Genomic DNA, 14,597 nt, shown 5'->3' with positions numbered 1-14,597 from the left:
TTTCTGTCCTTCATGTTCCGAAATTTGTATGTTTCCTAGACTGATCTATTTGAACATATTTCTATTTTTCTCTGCTATTTCTTTTGCCACAAAGACTTTTTTAACTATCTATCCATATTGATTATTTCAATAAACAAGTCTAGTGTTTATAGCTCACTCTTTTACACTTTTCGTTTACAACCTGTTTTGTTTAGTCATTGCTTGGAAACACTTACTAGAATGTTGTTTTCCTTAACCTATGAAGATTGTTGTCAGCAAAGTTCCCATCTTTATGGTTGCCTGTAGGCATACCCATGGTGACATTTACCCATAATTTGTTGACAAGTTCGTTATAAATAGATTAATAGATATTAATATCTTAACATAGCTACGTACATAGCTTCTGCTTCACCATAGGTCTATATGCCTCTGCTGAAACAGTTAGAGGAAAGTAGGTGTCTGTGTGGCCCATAGCAAAGCACACAGAATAACAATCCAACTTTTGCTCTATGTTAGACGTGAGTCACATTGCTATAATGATTGTGCGTATTACCTTTCACAGTTAGTCTTGCCGAGGTTTTAACATTCTCAGTGGAGAACATGTAGGTGCCCGTGTCCTCTAGGGTGAGGTTGGAGATGGTGAGGCTGTGCACACGGCCCTTGCTGCTCAGGCGCCAATGGTTGGTGTTCTTCAGGCGGGCTCCGTCCTTCTGCCATGCTGCCTCGACGTTGCAGTGGGACAGCTCCACCTCAAACGAGGCCGTCTCGCGCTCAAAAGTTTGGATTTCGCTCAGATCCTTGCAAATTTTAATTTTCCTTGCTGGGGAGTGGGAATAAATTAAATGTTTTGTCAGTATATAGATTTATCATTGAATGTATGATATTAATATTTTCATAGAATAAAAAGAGGCAAATGAAAGACAGGGGTATAACTGCCAAATCTCAACCTGATAGCTGAACAACTTGAAAGGTCTGCCATTACTGACAGGGAGGTAAAAGCTAACTTTTTTTTGTTGTTGCTGACATTGATTTCAAACCAGACATACATTCCCTATGGAATAGATTGGTTTATTTTTGAGAGTTGGTGACACCACCAGAGATTTTCAAAGCCAGTGCATAAATTTAGCTGCAATGAAAAGAGATCCAAATTCACCAGAGGTGCCAACAGCCATCAAAGCACAGACTTTCCTCCAACTGACTGCTTTATCGCAACAGAGGTATAACAGCAATATAATACAACATCTTCAAAAAACTAAATGTATTGCTCTACATGTGTACAACAGAGGCTATTTACTTTTAGATTTTTAGACATAAAATGACATGTGTAAATTCAGGTTAGAGTCTCTATCAGTAAATTGACCACGACCTGAGTAACTCCTGAAACATAGAAAAATACTTCAAATACTCATGTGATAATATCTACATTTTCACAGCAAAGCAAAATGGCTTAAGAGGTTACTCAACAAGGACCCTCTTCTTGCTCTCCGTCTGGTTCTCATTTGACATGCTTAATTGAATAATCCCTGCCTCTCTGATCTCATGTCAATATAGAATTCTGCTCCCTGGGAATCAGTAGATCGACTATCAGTCACCTGTTGGAGGCCATCACAGCCAGGGAACAAGTGTCAAAGAAGGAGCAGGCTCTTGCTCATATTTCTCCGACTCAGATCATATTTGTTTGAAAAAACAAACAAACGAAAAAAACAACCGGCAGTCTAGTCAAGGCAGCGGCATCTCTGGTAACCGCGGTAAACAAACAACAACAGTGCACAGTGAGAAGGCGACGTGGCACGCGCGTACTCACGTTCCACGCTGAGCTTTGCCTGCGCGCGGTCGTGGAGCGTTTCACAGCTGTACGTTCCGCGGTCAGAGAGGGCGAGCTTGTGGATGGTCAGGCTACGCTTCCTGTCGATCTGTTTCAGGGTGAACCTGGGTCCGGCTTGTATAACTAACCCGTGTCTCATCCACTGCACCTCGCCAGAGTCCAGACTGACCTCCACCTCCAACGTGGTCTCTCCAAACTCCTCAGCCACCACGTCCTCCATACTCTTGGTAAACATCACCTGTGCCTCTGAACACATGCAACTCAGAAATATAATACTCACCACGGCTATATTACAATTACATCAGCTAGTTCTCATTTTGAAGGACGATTGCATTGAAAAGGTAGTAGAGAGTCTACAACAAGCAGGCTAACTGACTAATGACCAACAGACTTGCGCTGCAAACACCAAAAATAGCACAGCTAGCTTGTGACTGATGTAGGCTTTTGCTGCAGAATACTGACCGTGAAGAATATTCATATTTATCATGTACATTCATATAAATTGAAATGAAAACAATGACATTTAATTTAGAAAGACTACTCCATTAAATACTTAAGGAAAGCATTATTGTACCCAATGTGCAACGCTTTTGTAAACAGGTCATTTTATTGGGCTGTGTGTTACATAGTAGTACCACTTGTGTCTGTCAGTTAACAGTGGAATCCAAACCGGAGAAGCTGCTAAGCGCAAGCCATCACAGGCACCTTTTCAACAATTCTGGCATGTCTGAGAGGGTCATTATTTATCCCAAATATGTTGACATGACATTAAAGAGCAGCTTGGGCCTGCAAAGAACGTGCTGTGATGGACATTTTCACCACAGTATCAAGGGGCACAGTATCCCCAAATAAGTCCCTTACAGTTAGCAAAATGTTTGTAAGCTCCGCAAGTTTTTGTCCTAGAGTCATAAAACGAACAACCCCAGAAACCTCACTGTAGTTAAGATCATGAAGTGAGTCTTAGATGCCAAAATATGTCAGGATTATGTTGCACTGAATGCATCAGACATAGTATGTTAAAACAGTGAGAGTGTGTTTGATGGGACCTCACCTTGCACTCGAAGACTAGCCTTGGACACCACACCTTCGGCTTCTGCGCTCACCCTGGAGGTGTCTGTGACCTGGCAGTTATAGATATGAAGAGTGTGGGACAGGCTGCTGCTAGACATGGTGAACCTCTCATCTGCAACTATGGGCTTGTCGTTCATGCACCACACCAGGTTAGCGTCTTCAGGCGACAGGACACATTTGAATGTGGCATCCTCTCCCTCCATGACAGTAATGTTGTGCAGCTCAGCAATAAACTCCACAACACGAGGCTCTGTGGATTGGACCAAAATTGAAGAGCAAATGCTTATAAGCAAATGCTTATTTTACTTAGAAAATGGCCAACAACCAACAAAACATGTTTTCTGGCAACTTTTCACTTACTTTTCACTTCAACAGTTGCACATGTTTTCTCATCTTTGGATTCACATGTGTAAACTCCAGCGTCTTCCAATGTGACATTGTGTATTGTGAGGCTCCTCTCACAGCCATTGGTTCTGATCGTAAGGCGACGGCTGGGGGTTATGTCCTTATTATCCTTGAGCCACTGGACGTCTCCATTCGGCTTGTAGAGCTCACATCGCAAAATTAGGTCGCTATCCTTGAGGCCGATTGCATTTTCCAGAGGCTTGGCAAATTTCACCTTTAGTTCTAATTTCAAAACATTTGTACGGTTCAGTGTTACAATAGAATAACAGAACGACAAGAGACAGCTAACCAGCTTCATATAAAAGTGATATATTATTTCTCTTAACCTACCTTTGACAAGCAAAATGAAGTCTATCTCATCTGTGGTTGCATCACATTTAAATGTACCACAGTCTGACTTCTTCACTGGGTCAATGATGAGGTAACGATTTTTTCCATCTGTGCTTGTCTGAAAACGACTGCCCATGATAGGCTCCTTGTCTTTCAACCAACGGACTTTGGCTTTCTCCATATTCACCTTGGCACAAAGTGTTACCCTGTCATTCTCACAGGTGACAATCTTGTTCTCTTCTTCTTTATTGACAAACTTCGTGGGTGGCTCTATAAGACAGCAGTGGAAACAATTACAAAAATATAAACACACACACACACACACACACACTCACACACACACACACACACACACACACACACACACACACATGTGTTGGTGAGCCAGAAATATACACTGTATCCCAATATTTATTAAATCACCATTTTATTACCTTGGACTTTCACCAAGATTATCATTTTGTCATCCACGGCATCGCACATGTATTCCCCCTTGTCTGAGAGTTCAAGGCATGTAAGGACAAGCTTCCTCACTGTCCCTCGACTTTCTATGTGTGTTCGCGAGTCTGGGTTCAGTAACCTCCCGTCGCAGTACCATTCAACCGGCGCATTAGACCGAGACATCTCACACTCCAATATCAGGTCATCTCCTGCTACCAGGCTATGATGTTCGGGGTGTTCTGAATTTCCTAGAATGGTCACTGGAGGCTCTGGACAATGAAACAACAGTCTGATTTGTGTCTTAACCCCACTGAGAGAAAGACACTGATGCCGTAAGTGAGTGAATCCCTAACTTTCTACTTCATGAGGCCGTTTTAGGCTAAGAATGATGGAGCTAATACATATCTGAAAGCCAATAAATGTTTGGAGCAAGTTAAGTTGAGATTGCACAAAATGACCATGCCTTACCTTGCACTGTAACAGAGAACTGAACTTTGTCATCTTTAGCATTACAAATGTACTCTCCAGCGTCAGTAATCTCAGCATTTAAGATGACCAGGGTTCGAAACGCTCCCTCAGCCTCACATGACACACGCTCACTCTCCACAATCGTCTCGTTGTCCTTGTACCAGACTACAGTTCCATTAGACCGAGACAGCTCACACTTCAACACAATGTCATCAGGTGTGACAATATTCTTTTCTGTCTCGATCTGGTCCTTTCTCAGGATTTGAATAGGTGCCTCTGGAACCATCAGATAAAATAAATAGACTAATATTATTATCTGATGTAGAGGTGGACATTAAAAAGTAGCATTTGTTGGAAATTACTTTTACCTGTGACACTGACGTGGAAGTCCATGACATCATCCTTTGCATCACACATGTATTGGCCAGCATCCTCCAGCGTCGCTGACTGGATGGCTAACTGGCGATTCAGGCCATCTTCAGATATGGTGACTTTAGCATTTTCTTCAATCTCCTCCCCATTCTTCTTCCAGGTCACTTCAGCATTTGGTCTTGATACTTCACAGTCCAGTAAAATAGGGTCGCCAACAAATATGTCCACTCCACAGGCCATTTTTCTTGGACGGATAAACCTCACTGGTGGTTCTGTGTGAGAAAGAAAAGGCAAAGCCTCTTACCATGTGCAAAGACAAACTTGTGCTAAGACAGAATAATCAGGAAGACTGACAGGAAGAGACCAACATTTCAAATAACAATTTCTTAAGTATATAGTGTGTTTTAATGTAAGATATCACAAAACGTACCTGCAATGTTTACAAAGAATGATACTGAATCGTCACCAGTATCGCACGCATATTCAGCAGAATCTTTGACAGTGGTCTCTGGGATGATAAGTCTCCTATAGACTCCATCCACCTCCAGGATAAGGTTATCGTTTTCCTCCACCTCAAGCCCATCACGATACCACCGAACAACTGCATTGGCTCTGGAGATCTCGCAACTTAACACCATCCTCTCTGCATTCTGCTGACAAAGTTCCATTTGGGACTGGCTTGGAGATACAATACGCACAGGAGGCTCTGCAAGAGGATTTTTTTTATTTAATCAAAACTGTTAATAAGTGATATTCTGTTAATTTCAGAGGTGAAAATAATTTGACCATTGTATATTTTTAGCAATCCTGCGAAAGACGAATGTCTTATGCTATTTGAATTGTATTTACAATATCAGCAATGGAGGATCTTGATTTTTGAATACCTGTTATGTTTAGCTGGAAGAATATTCTGTCATCGGCTGTATCACAAACATATTCCCCAGAATCCTCTACACCACTGCGGAGGATCTTGAGTCTTCTGTATGGCCCTTCTGTCTTCAATTTAATGTTCTCACTGTCCTGCAACTTCTGGCCATCTTTGAACCAAGTCACAGAAGCATTGGGCCTGGAGAGTTCACAGCTTAGCACTATCTCCTCTGGGACATGACGGTCTAGGTGGACATCTTCTTTTGGGTAGACGATCTTGACTGGTGGCTCTGGAGGAATACAGAATGTTAGTGAAATCTCCTTGATGGCACAGTTTACCATCCTTTGTTTCAATTTTCAATTGCAATTTGCTCCATACCTCTTACGTTGACCTTGAACATTAAAGCACTGTCTCCTGCACGGCATGTATATGTTCCAGAGTCTGATAGTTGTGACGCCTGGATGAGAAGCTTGCGTTCTGTGCTTTCTGTCTCTACTGAGGTATTGTCATCAGGCTGCACTTCAACTCCATCCTTATACCATTGTGTGATGGCATCAGGCCTTGACACCTCGCATGACAAGGTGAGACATTCTTGTTCCACAATGTTCTTGTGGAGATCTTCCTCAGGGACATAGACAAATGTCACCGGAGGTGCTGTGGAGAAGAATGATCACATTAGTACACATCTGATTGGGTTCCACCGTTTTCTGTGTGAGGGTTGGACGAGATTTGCATGAGTTAAAGCATGATTTAATTTTTGAGCACTGGCGATGGCTGCTTGGGTGGCTCTGGAGAAATCAGTCTCCACTGTAGAAGCAAGAACAATGTAATAACTTGGTTAATGAAAGCTTTTTTGGGTTGTAGTGCAGTTAGAGTTGTGGGAAACATGGTCACATGACATGACATGCATTGATCCTCAAGTGGTGTTCTCTGAGGTGTGGCTAAAATGAAAAGAAGATGTCTAGAGGATGGCAACTAAAAATGATAAAAAAGTACAGAAAGTTTTCATGAGCACTGAGCAACTTTGAAGAAAAGTGGTCCAGTATTGAAGAAATGGTTAAATGGCTGACAGAAGCAGCGGAATGAATCTCCCCGGGGATGGAAAGGAAGGCTTTTGTACGATGAAAATAGAATTAATAGGCTGCAACGGTACTGGTTAGTTTTGAGTGTGACAAAAATGATCATTTTTGGCAAAGCTGTTGTATGTCACCTGTCACGTCCACATAAAATTCGCTGATATCATCAGCTGTTTTACAACTGTACAACCCCGAGCGTGACAACTCGGCTGATTGGATAAGCAGTGTCCTCGTGGTGCCCTTTGATTGGATGGAAATTCCCAACTGAGGCAGAAGCTGCTCTCCATCCTTGTACCACTGGACCAGCGCTGTAGGGTCTGAGGTCTCACAATGGAGAACAATAGGATGACCTGCTTCAATGGACTTGCTCTTCTCAACCTCTGGAACAGCTGAGAACCTCACTGGCGGGGCTACAGGTGTTTCCATTCATTCAAAGAAATCATTTAATGATCACACTGAATACAGTTTTTTTTCTAGTATAATGTATCTTTCTGATCGCAAAAAATAACACTTGTTTAATGTACGGCCAAATGGACCACCAACTATGTGTGATGAAGGTTTTATGAGTTCTACGTGTTAAATGAAATCACTACTGAAATGTATGAAACTGTCTAGTTTTATACTGCTTTATATCACACCTGGGATATGTTAAGATACAAAAAGGGGCATGTGATGCCACAAAAGACATAAGTAACATCCGTATCAGACTCTTAACTCTTAACTCTTAAATCTCACCCAGGTCAAGAAAACAGAAGTGGATGGAGAGATTATCGAAAAACCTAATTTGGTGTGGATTTATTTGGTTATAAACGATTAGATGGAAAACTGTAAAATATTCATTGAGCCTATTTTCAATCCGTTTAGGAGTGTCATTCTTGAGTATGTTTACACTACTGTTATAGGTTAAAGGTTTTAATTCTGGCACACAGCATTTAGTGGATGAAGCGTTATTCGACACATTGGTTAGTGGTTTTGAGAAAAGGTATATGCTCAAAATCACCTGCAACATCCACCTTGAATGCTATGCGATCATCCTCAGACTGACAGCGGTACGCTCCCGAATGACTCAACTCTGCTGATTGGATGATCAGTGTCCTGATGGTGCCCTCTGATAGGATGTCAAGGCCAGTGAGTGGAAGAACTTGATGTTCATCCTTATACCAGGAAACCTTAGCAGTGGGGTCTGAGATCTCACACTGTAGTACAATGGGACATCCTGCTTCAACAAACTTGTTCCTTGCAACATCTGGAAGCGCTGAGAACCTCACAGGAACAGCTATGGGAATTTTGGGGAAGGTTTAAAAGAGGGGTTTTGTGAAGATTTTGGTTACAAAGCACTAGAAAGGAAAATAAAATGGCCATTCAGGTAATGTCAAAAAATTAAACATCAAATGTAATTTCAAGTAGATGATTGGCCTAGTGGAGACACTTATCTGGGGAGAGATTAGCAGAAAAGAAAATGAATTTGACAAACGTTAGGACCTCACAGACTACAAATCTGGGTGACAGTGTAGTGAAGAAATCACCTTGGACATCCACCTTGAATGAAACAGCATCATCAGTAACAGCACAGCTGTAATGCCCGGAGTCAGAGAGATGTGCTGATGCAACAATCAGTTTCCGCTCTTTCCCCTCTGTCTCCATAGTGAGTCCATGTTTCCCGGACAACTGTTCTCGATCCTTATACCAGTTGACCTCTGCCTTATGGTCTGAAATCCCACATTTGAGCACGATTGGCTGGCCTACCGTGACAGTCTTGTTCCTTTCTACCTCTGGAAGTGGTATAAACCTTGGTGTCGGAGCTACACAGGGTTGAGTAGCATAAAAAGGAAGGTTATGAAGCTTTTTAAGAAAAAGAAACAAACACATTTATGCACTACATACAGTATGCAAGACAAATCATAAATTAAAACACAGTTGTCTGTCACCTTTGACATCCACATTAAATCTGATGGCATCATCTGCTGTCTTGCAGGTGTATATCCCAGTGTGTTGGACCTCAGCTGCTAGGACAGACAGCTTTCTCTTGGCACCCTCAGACAGAGTCTCAATTTCACCTTGGGGTTCCAGTTCTTTACCATCTTTGTACCAACTGACATGAGCAGCAGGATTTGATATCTCACACTGGAGTTCAAAAGGGCAGCCTGCTTCAATGCACTTGTTCTGCTTATCTTCAGGTATGGCACAGAACTTCACTGGCGGAGCTATGGATATTTTTGAACGAATGGGACACTAGTCAAAAAGTGAAATATTTTTAAGTAATTTATACCATTGGGTATACTTAGCAGTATTCTGCAAGGAAGGTCTGAGATTAGCAGAATGAGTTTACAGGTTGTGGGAATACATAACTGTTGTCATAACATACTTTGTAATAATTGAACGGCTAATATACTGAAGACAAGAGGAACACAGTGGACTATCTAATAACAGAGCGGGGACAGTGCAAAAAGCATATATGATCTCACTGTAATCACCTTGTAATACTGAAGTAATTGGACTTGGAGACCAAACACAAAATTAACACATATTCACTTAAACTATGACACAGAAGGAATGTATCAAGTATAAGAGCGCAAGAATTAAGGATTGCACATTTTCAAAGCAAAAGACACAGTGAAAATAAAGACAAAACAAAGGCATCAGTCTGGGAAGAGTAAGTCATTAAATACAACCGGGAAAGTTTGCTAGTATATTATTGTACAGTAAATGTCCAATTGTGTACATAGTGTGTCTTTGCAGACATGTTAAGGGAGGGAGTCTTCCGTTTTCTGAAGAACTACATTCAAGATTAAGAGGATTAAAGATTAAGTCTGGTCACCTGTGTGTCATGTCCATGCTCACACATTAATGCACAAGATAAGACAGCTACAGACAACAAGCCTTTTTGTGGATTTCAGTGAAAACACATTTAAAGACAGAAAGATAAGATTATGTAGTGGCGATAAGATTAGATTTAGCCCAAACAATAAAATCATTACAATAAACCACTATTGTGGTATTAATACTGATCTTTTAAGGGAGAGCTACTGATGTAAATTTAAATGTAGTTTACTTAGGTGTGTATGTCTTTGCACGCCAACTAAACCAAACTAAGGTTAGTCCTTGCTACAGTGCGCAGGTGGTTAGTGTTAATTAAGAGGGAGTTTAATACTATTCCATGGATCTATTTGGAATCACCTTTTATGTCCACGGCAAAGTGGAGTGCCGTGTCCTTAGTCTGACAACTGTACACTCCACTGTGAGATGGCCCTGCTGCCGGGACAACAAGAGTTCTGAGAGTGCCCTCGGATAAGATGGCATTGCCACTTTGCGGGTGGAGTCTCACTCCGTCCTTGTACCAGCAGACTTCAGTTGTAGGGTCTGAGATTTCACATCGCAGGGCAATAGGGCTGCCTGCCTCAATGGATTTGCTCTTCTCCACTTCGGGAAGGGTGGAAAATTGTGGTGGGGGAGCTGAGGGGTTTAATTAAACACTCTTTAATTCAAACAAGTACTTTAAAAAAATACTATGTTTATAATTAGTTTATACATTTAAAAAAATATTTTGTTGGTGCTTTATTTTGGGAAAGTAATAATTGTAGGATTGTCATTTTATGATCAAGTAATATGCATTAAACTGAATGCTAAGTATTATGATAGAGCTAGCCTTTTCAGCAGAATTAAGGCCATTGATTTTTTTTATCATTATCAGTGATCAAGTTTCGTATTTACGGCTTAGTGCTAGAACACTGTAATCTGTAGAACAGAAATAAACAGATGTACAGTAATAGTATTCAACAGACACCATCAACATGAAGCATTAAGTCTAAATAACTCAACAGCTTTGAACACAGCATTTATATTATAATGTATCTTGAAGTTATTATAATGGTTTAGCTTCGGTGTTCCGTTCTATATCAAATTCACAGACGCTGTAACTATTTAACTTTTGTCATAATCATTCAATTGAGTAAACTAGTTATAAATCACCTTTGACATCCACCTTAAATATAATGACATCGTCCACAACCTTGCAGCTATATACCCCAGTGTGACACAGCTGCGCTGATGGAATAATGAGTCTCCTAACGGTGGTCTCTGATTGGATAATAAATCCATTTTGAGGGAGGAGCTCAGTACCATCCTTGTACCAAAAGACTGGATCACTTGGGTTTGAGATCTCACACTGTAGTTCAATGGGGCAGCCTGCTTCAATGGACTTGTTCCTCTCAATCTCTGGGACATCTGCAATTGTCACGTGTGTGGCTAAAAAGTGTTTGAGTTTTTGGAAGAGTTAGAAATTAACATCAGCAAAGTCTACCGTCTGATTTACGTGCTGACATATGATTTGCGTACTGGTGTACATAGGCAACAAAACAATGACACAAAGCTAGAAGTTGTTAGTGGCTTTTTTCACGCAGAAAGAAAATATTAATTTGTTACAACAAACAAAAAGCCTGGAGTCACCTTTGACGTCCTCATGAGACTGTTCTGTGTGCTCCAAGGTCTCACAGATGATGTCCTCTCTATGAGACACCATAGATGGTACGACCACCTTTTCTTCCACTGTGCCATGTGATTGCATTTCCAGTCTATCTTGCTGGAGAACATCTGTTCCATCATGTAATTCATCTCGGTTCAAGCCCACCTCAACAGTAGAATGTCCAGTGTCATAATCCTCTGATACAGGATTTTCTGCTTCTTTGGATATCTGTCTCTCCACTTCAGAAGGGGCAGTAATATCCATTGAGGGAGCTGAGGATATTTTAGGAGATTTGTGTTACTATCACTAAATATGAAATAGGATTTGAAGGCTCCGTGCGATGAGAGTTTTGACAACAGAGATTAATAATGGCGTCATTAATTTGATGTAATCACGCAATGTTGAAATTGATGTTTAAAGGTTTAAAGATGACTGTGGTTTTGACTTACATATCTGATGTACACTTTGGTTACACGATGAAAATAGTTCTCACTGCATACAATGAATCTGTTTTACTAAAACACAATAGCTTTTTATATTATTTTGATTCAAATTGAGATTTTAATCCTAAATTAAGAATGAGTTAGAGTTGTTAAATGAAAGGACTGCCAATTAAGCATTTCTACAATGTGGGCTCACACCATTGCCACTTAGTGGTTTAGCTAACTATTTAAATCACCTTCAACATCCACCTTAAGTGTTTTGACATCGTCATCCTCATGACAGTCTTTCAAGGGCCACAGCTCTTCTGATTGCCCTGTGTGTGTTTGGACAGTTGTTGAATTAATTGGTAATTGTTGAGGTTGTTCTTCATCTGTGTACCCGTCAACAGGACTGGTGGTTCGATATGACATCTCACAGTCAACATTTTGTGGAGTTCTTTCTTCAATAGACCTGTAGTTCTCAACTTCATGTATGACTGCAAATCTCAGAGGTCCAGCTAGGCGTATTTGCATATATACAAAGAGAGGTTTTCAGTATCTCTGAAGGGGTATTTCACAACGTATTTTATAAGAGACTCAGGGAAGTAAATCCATGGGAAAGAAAGGAAGTTTAAAAGAAGCGACCACATGAATGCTGGTCTGACAACAGATTAAACACAAGTTAGGAAACAATCAACAAGAATTTGGGTAAGTCACATCAAATCACATTCATTCACCTGTTGGCATCATTCATTGATTCATTCATTCATTCATTCATTCACACACTAAGATATCTAGAATCATAGTAATTGTGAAGCAGAGGAATGGTGCTCTGTATAGCATGGGAGCAAGAAGGTATGACTCAAGCAAGGTCCTACAGTGACTACAAGCTTGGATGAATTCATGGTTGAGTCAGTTAAGAATGAAGATTTAAATGTTTGCAGACTGGACATGAGTGTTAGTTTGGAAGACTTCAGGATTCTACAGACCAACCGATGTTGGATCACAAGACAACTTAGCGGCATATTAGTCTTTGGGGCTTTTTTTTCTTTTTCTCAGGGATGGAAATGGAAACCAAGATGCATTTAAGGCATTTAAGGATGAGCATCTTCAGGGAAGACCAGAGTAGCGCAAAACACCTTTGGAGGTTAGTGGCAGAAAGGCACGGGGTTAAGTGTGCTAGGTTGAAGTAGTGTTTGATCACCTTTCCTGTCCACAGTGCACTGGATAGAGTCATCAGATATCTCACTGAGCGGATCAGAGTGAGAAGGCTCTGCTGTTTGGACAAAGCCACAGAGAAAACAATAAGCGGACGGGTCACCTCAACTAGGGTAATGCTCCTGTATTCTGAATTAAATATGTACAGTAGTGACACACACCACCTTTGACGTCCACATTAATTTGGAAGGCATCATTTGCCTTGATGCTGTTGCATGTCCCAGTCTGGGATAGCTCAGCCACACGGAGGTTTGTCAGTTTTCTCACAGCGCTCTCAGACGGAATCATAGTTCCAGCTTCATGTAGGAGCTCACTTCCAACTTTGTGCCAACAGACCTGCGCTGTGGATTCTGAGGACTCCCACTGGAGCAAAGTGGTTACACCGGGGTCAACGCTCTCAATCCTCTCAACTTCAGGAGCAGCTTCAAATTTCATAGGCGGTGCTACAGGTGATCATTCATCAGCAGTCAAGGGGGCAAAAAAAAAATTACAGATACGTTCTTTTTGTAAGCAAAACTGAAGAAAAAAAAACATATCCAGCCATAAACAGAACAACCATATGCATTCACTGTACTACGGAACAGTAGCTCCACTAACTACTTGTGAAGAGTCCAAACGCTACAGGCAGCTCACACATTGCTGGACTCGTAGAGTCAAAAAAGCTACAGAGCACACACATGGTTAGTCTTTATGAAAATTATTTCAAGCAAAAATATCAAAAATCACCTTGATCTTGTACATCTAACTGGATGACACCATTCTCTTTCACACAGTCGTACTTTTCCGAGCCAGAGAGCTGTCTCGAGTGGACAACCACGGTCCTTGTACCCTCCGTTTTGCTTTGAGGTTCCGTTTTTGAGATGAGCCCTACTTCGTCCTTGTGCGAGCACACCGTGGCAATAGGGTCTGAGATCTCACAATCTATCGCAGCTGGGTGGCCTTCATCAGGTAATTCATATTGAACTGCCTCTGGCAAGGCTGACAACTTCACTGGTTGAGCTGAGGATGATTCTTCGCATAATATTGGAATATAACAGTCGGGTTATACTTCTAAGTTCATAAACATATTACCCAGACTGACTTGTATGTGACATCTCAGACCATTTGCCCAAAAATGCAAGTTAAATCAACTAGTGCAAAAGAAGTAACATGTGTTTATAAAAGTGCTCACACGTTGAGATGCAGACATAAGAGCCATAATCATCAACAGCACAATAAGACAAAAGCGACACAAAAAGCTGCCACAGGTTAGTCATGTCTGGTTTGCCAAAGTGCACAGGTTACTTGTATGAACAAGTGTCTTAAAATGCCACAAATCACCTTTGATCTCCACAGTGAAGTGGACAGAGTCATCTGGTGTCTTACAGCTGTACAGCCCAGCATGGCACATCTCTGCCAACAGTACTGCCAGCCTTCTCATGGGGCCATCGGACTGAGCATCCAGTCCCATCTTGGGAAGAAGTTCTCTGCCATCCTTATACCAACAGACCGTACCAGAGGGGTCTGACAGTTCGCATTGCAGCTGAAAAGGGCAGCCTGCTTCGACACATTTGCTTTTCTCATCTTCAGACACAGCCGCGAACCTCACTGGCTTAGCTATGGGGTGGTGATCCATGACAGAACCGATAAGAGTCAGAAGCAGAAGCATTTAGATATACTG

General features: G+C 41.4%; 1 protein-coding gene across 15 annotated transcripts in view; it reads right to left on the bottom strand.

Moving 5' to 3' along the window:
- Positions 1–14,597, bottom strand: part of obsl1b (obscurin like cytoskeletal adaptor 1b) — a 30,102-nt gene that overhangs the window by 5,098 nt on the left and 10,407 nt on the right. For 4 of the 15 annotated variants that reach the window (XM_080839316.1, XM_080839324.1, XM_080839326.1 and 1 more), the window contains 18 exons: positions 14,258–14,533; positions 13,664–13,948; positions 13,099–13,380; positions 12,924–12,995; positions 8,764–9,039; positions 8,362–8,637; positions 7,836–8,111; positions 6,138–6,413; positions 5,776–6,048; positions 5,322–5,597; positions 4,888–5,163; positions 4,520–4,795; positions 4,045–4,320; positions 3,611–3,880; positions 3,236–3,502; positions 2,856–3,125; positions 1,784–2,050; positions 533–799 (listed from right to left, as the gene is read on the bottom strand). In XM_080839316.1, coding sequence (XP_080695442.1) covers positions 533–799; positions 1,784–2,050; positions 2,856–3,125; positions 3,236–3,502; positions 3,611–3,880; positions 4,045–4,320; positions 4,520–4,795; positions 4,888–5,163; positions 5,322–5,597; positions 5,776–6,048; positions 6,138–6,413; positions 7,836–8,111; positions 8,362–8,637; positions 8,764–9,039; positions 12,924–12,995; positions 13,099–13,380; positions 13,664–13,948; positions 14,258–14,533 — 4,737 coding nt within the window. Of the gene's footprint in view, positions 1–532; positions 800–1,783; positions 2,051–2,855; positions 3,126–3,235; positions 3,503–3,610; positions 3,881–4,044; positions 4,321–4,519; positions 4,796–4,887; positions 5,164–5,321; positions 5,598–5,775; positions 6,049–6,137; positions 6,414–7,835; positions 8,112–8,361; positions 8,638–8,763; positions 9,040–10,012; positions 10,289–11,281; positions 11,570–12,923; positions 12,996–13,098; positions 13,381–13,663; positions 13,949–14,257; positions 14,534–14,597 lie in introns of all 15 variants that reach the window. The other 11 variants (XM_080839323.1, XM_080839325.1, XM_080839327.1 and 8 more) reach the window with 11 other exon arrangements.

This window comes from Sprattus sprattus (assembly GCF_963457725.1).
Source record: "Sprattus sprattus genome assembly, chromosome: 5".
NCBI classification, from domain to species: Eukaryota; Metazoa; Chordata; class Actinopteri; order Clupeiformes; family Clupeidae; genus Sprattus; species Sprattus sprattus.
The sequence above is the reverse complement of the archived record's forward strand: the minus strand, read 5'-3'. Positions and strand labels throughout refer to the sequence as shown.